General features: G+C 33.0%; 1 protein-coding gene across 1 annotated transcript; it reads left to right on the top strand.

Annotated features, from left to right (window-relative positions):
* Positions 1 to 211: 211 nt before the first annotated feature.
* LOC111084173 (1-phosphatidylinositol 4,5-bisphosphate phosphodiesterase epsilon-1-like) lies at positions 212 to 3,068 on the top strand (the record flags this gene model as incomplete). Its single annotated transcript, XM_022380956.1, has 3 exons — positions 212 to 357; positions 1,124 to 1,376; positions 2,893 to 3,068. Coding segments are annotated over 3 exons (575 nt in total), but the record flags the coding sequence as incomplete, so codon positions are not given.
* Positions 3,069 to 3,566: the final 498 nt, after the last annotated feature.

The raw sequence follows: 3,566 nt of genomic DNA, 5'->3' as shown, positions 1-3,566 counted from the left end.
TTCATACTATAATTGAGGGGGTTTATCAGTATTCTCCATACTATAATTGAGGGGGTTTATCAGTATTATTCCTACTCCTGGACAACAACTTGCATAACGTCAGTTGATTTCTTTAACAGAAATAAAACTAGACAAGAATTTGCGTGGCGTTAAGTAATTAACATTTTCTGGACAACAACTTTCATAACGTTAATTGATGTTTCTTTAAAAGGTCAGCTCCTGGGTGACACACGTCATCGTTTCCCAGCCAACACACGAGGACAGAAAGGCTGTTTTATCTTGCATTTTTCGAGTAGCTGTGTGCTGTTGGAATTTTGGAAACTTCAATACAGCAGTGGAGATTCTGTCAGGTTTAAAGTAATTATTTCTAAAGTCTTAAATTGATAATATAAATGTACTAAGTTATAATTAATATGTATTTTACCTGGTTATCTTTTACGTTTACTCCTGTTTCGTTCTGGTAAAACTTTAAACAAGCAAACAAAAAACACAACAAAATGAATTCAGTCCTAACTTAAGTTTTGGTCTGTTGAAACTGATAAGTAATTGATAAACAAAATGAACTTAGTTCCAACTTAACTTTTCGTCTGTTGAAACTGATAAGTAATTGATAAACAAAATGAACTCAGTTCTAACTTAAGTTTTGGTCTGTTGAAACTGATAAGTAATTGATAAACAAAATGAACTCAGTTCCAACTTAAGTTTTGGTCTGTTGAAACTGATAAGTAATTGATAAACAAAATGAAACTCAGTTCCAACTTAAGTTTTGATCTGGAAAGACTTATTGCTAGATTTCGACTAGGACTATATCATATTTAGTTAAGCCTTTCACGAACCTATTAATTTTTGTTTTTGCGATCATTGTATAAGTTAATATGCTTCATTGTAAGTTGTTAATAACCCATACTATACATAAAATGTATAGATTTAGTATGGTGTAAGTATTCTGTGGATGTATATGGTGTAACTACATCATAATATATATATATATGTACATCCAGAGAATGTTAAGTGTGCATTCGAAAGTAAGAAACCAAAATCGTGTAGAAAAAAAATTGATAAGTACGTTTATGTTTACTGATTCGATTTTTAAATCACAAAATGGTATTCGTTATCACGACAGGTCTGATAAGTTAAAACCTTTTTGGTTGTCGCTCTCTGGAAAGGACAAACTTCCCCTACTGGATTTTCTGAGCTCGTCCCTCCTAACACCTGGACCCACCCAGGAGTACAAGGAAGCTGTTGAACGAGCACTGGATATTCCACATTCCAAGGTGATTCCTTTCTTTGGAACGTTCTTGAGGGATCTGAAGACCGTTTTTAATGGCATGCCGAGTTTGTTGGTTCTGCCTAACAACGACACTCAGGAACTAGAGGTAAATCTATGTTATTAATTTTGTTTTATTGATGGGTTGATTAGATGTCAGTTTGAAGTGAAAATGAACTCGTTTTAATATACTTACAAACGTTGTAGTGGATTACAGTGGCTACAGTCGTATATATATTATGTATTGTTATGTTTGTGATGGATTACACAAGCTGTGGCTACTGTCGTATATGTATTGTTAAATTTGTAGTGGATTACACAAGCTGCGGCTACCGTCGTATATGTATTATTATGTATGTGATGGATTACACAAGCTGTGGCTACCGTCGTAAATGTATTATGTATTGTTAAATTTGTGTTGGATTACACAACCTGTGACTACTGTCGTATATGTATTATGTATTATTATATTTGTGGTGGATTACACTAGCTGTGGCTACAGTCGTATATATATTATGTATTGTTATGTTTGTGATGGATTACACAAGCTGTGGCTACTGTCGTATATATATATTATGTATTGTTATGTTTGTGGTGGATTACACAAGCTGTGGCTACAGTCGTATATGTATTATGTTTGTGATGGATTACACAAGCTGTGGCTACAGTCGTATATGTATTATGTATTGTTAAATTTGTGTTGGATTACACAACCTGTGACTACTGTTGTATATGTATTATGTATTATTATATTTGTGGTGGATTACACAAGCTGTGGCTACAGTCGTATATGTATTATGTATTGTTAAATTTGTGTTGGATTACACAAGCTGTGGCTACAATAATACATATACGACGGTAGCCACGGCTTGTGTAATCCATCACAGATATAACAATACATAATACATATACGACGGTAGCCACAGCTTGTGTAATCCATCACAAACATAACAATACATATACGACGGTAGCCAAACCTTGTGTAATCCACCATAAATATAACAATACATAATACATATACGACGGTAGCCAAACCTTGTGTAATCCACCATAAATATAACAATACTTAATACATATACGACGGTAGCCACGGCTTGTGTAATCCATCACAGATATAACAATACATAATACATATACGACGGTAGCCAAACCTTGTGTAATCCACCATAAATATAACAATACATAATATGTAATCCACCATCAATATAACAATACTTAATACATATACGACGGTAGCCAAACCTTGTGTAATCCACCATAAATATAACAATACACAAGGTTTGGCTACCGTCGTATGTGTATTATGTATTGTTATGTTTGTGATGGATTACACAAGCCGTGTCTATTGTGTAATAAGTATTATTATACTTGGGAATTTCGATTAATAATGGAGAAACAACAATTAATGTGTGTAATATTTGTTTTTAAGTTTTATTTTGAATTAATTTCGGTTAATACTATCAATTTTGAATTGTTTTTTCAATCATCTTATTTTTTTATTAGTCTTCTTTTTTCATCAGTGAAGTTAGTTATAAAGAAACATTGATCGTGTCTTTGATGTTCATACACAAAACATAAATATTGTTGATATCAAGGTGTAACATTATATTGTTTTGTCCTTCTAGTTGGTGGCTCAATTCCAAGGTGAGGATCACTTTATGAGTCGTGTTGGCGTTGGTGGCATTATTAATATGAAAAAAATAGAGCAAGTCCGCCAGGTGTTGGATGACATCCGAGCTTTCCATCAGCACGCCGAACACAGACGCAAGGAATTAATATCTAGTTCAACATCAGAGCCTAGGTAATTAAAATATTATTAGAACCTCTAAACATTGTTTTTCGTATAATTTATAATTAAAAAAAAAAACTTTGATAATTGCAACGTACAGATAAATAGAAGTGTACTGTTCCGCCATCTATTATCATTTTTTAAAAATACATTAACTGCCTATTGCTTATTCAATATTTCGCCGGCTTTCGTCGTTTGCACCCTAAAAAACTTAATTGCACATATTAGTTTACCACTGTTATGTTATATTCGTTTCTATATGAAAAATATGCTCTTAGGATCAATATGACTATAAATTATGACAAGCTTGTGATAAGATGTCGCTACTCGGATCACGAATAATTCAGCCATCTTTTTTTGTTATGATAATCTCGTGAGCAGGTGCAGTTAGCTCAATTTTTCATGAAATATGGATTCCTTCGTCACCTGATTGAGACGATGGAAAGTGTATGACATCATTTGCGGACGAAATGCGAATAGTAAAAAAAAAAAAAATCTAAACACAGTATG

This window comes from Limulus polyphemus, unplaced genomic scaffold (assembly GCF_000517525.1).
Source record: "Limulus polyphemus unplaced genomic scaffold, Limulus_polyphemus-2.1.2 Scaffold14350, whole genome shotgun sequence".
Classification (NCBI taxonomy): domain Eukaryota; kingdom Metazoa; phylum Arthropoda; class Merostomata; order Xiphosura; family Limulidae; genus Limulus; species Limulus polyphemus.
Note: the sequence above shows the minus strand (reverse complement) of the source record. Positions and strands in the feature narration are given on the sequence as shown.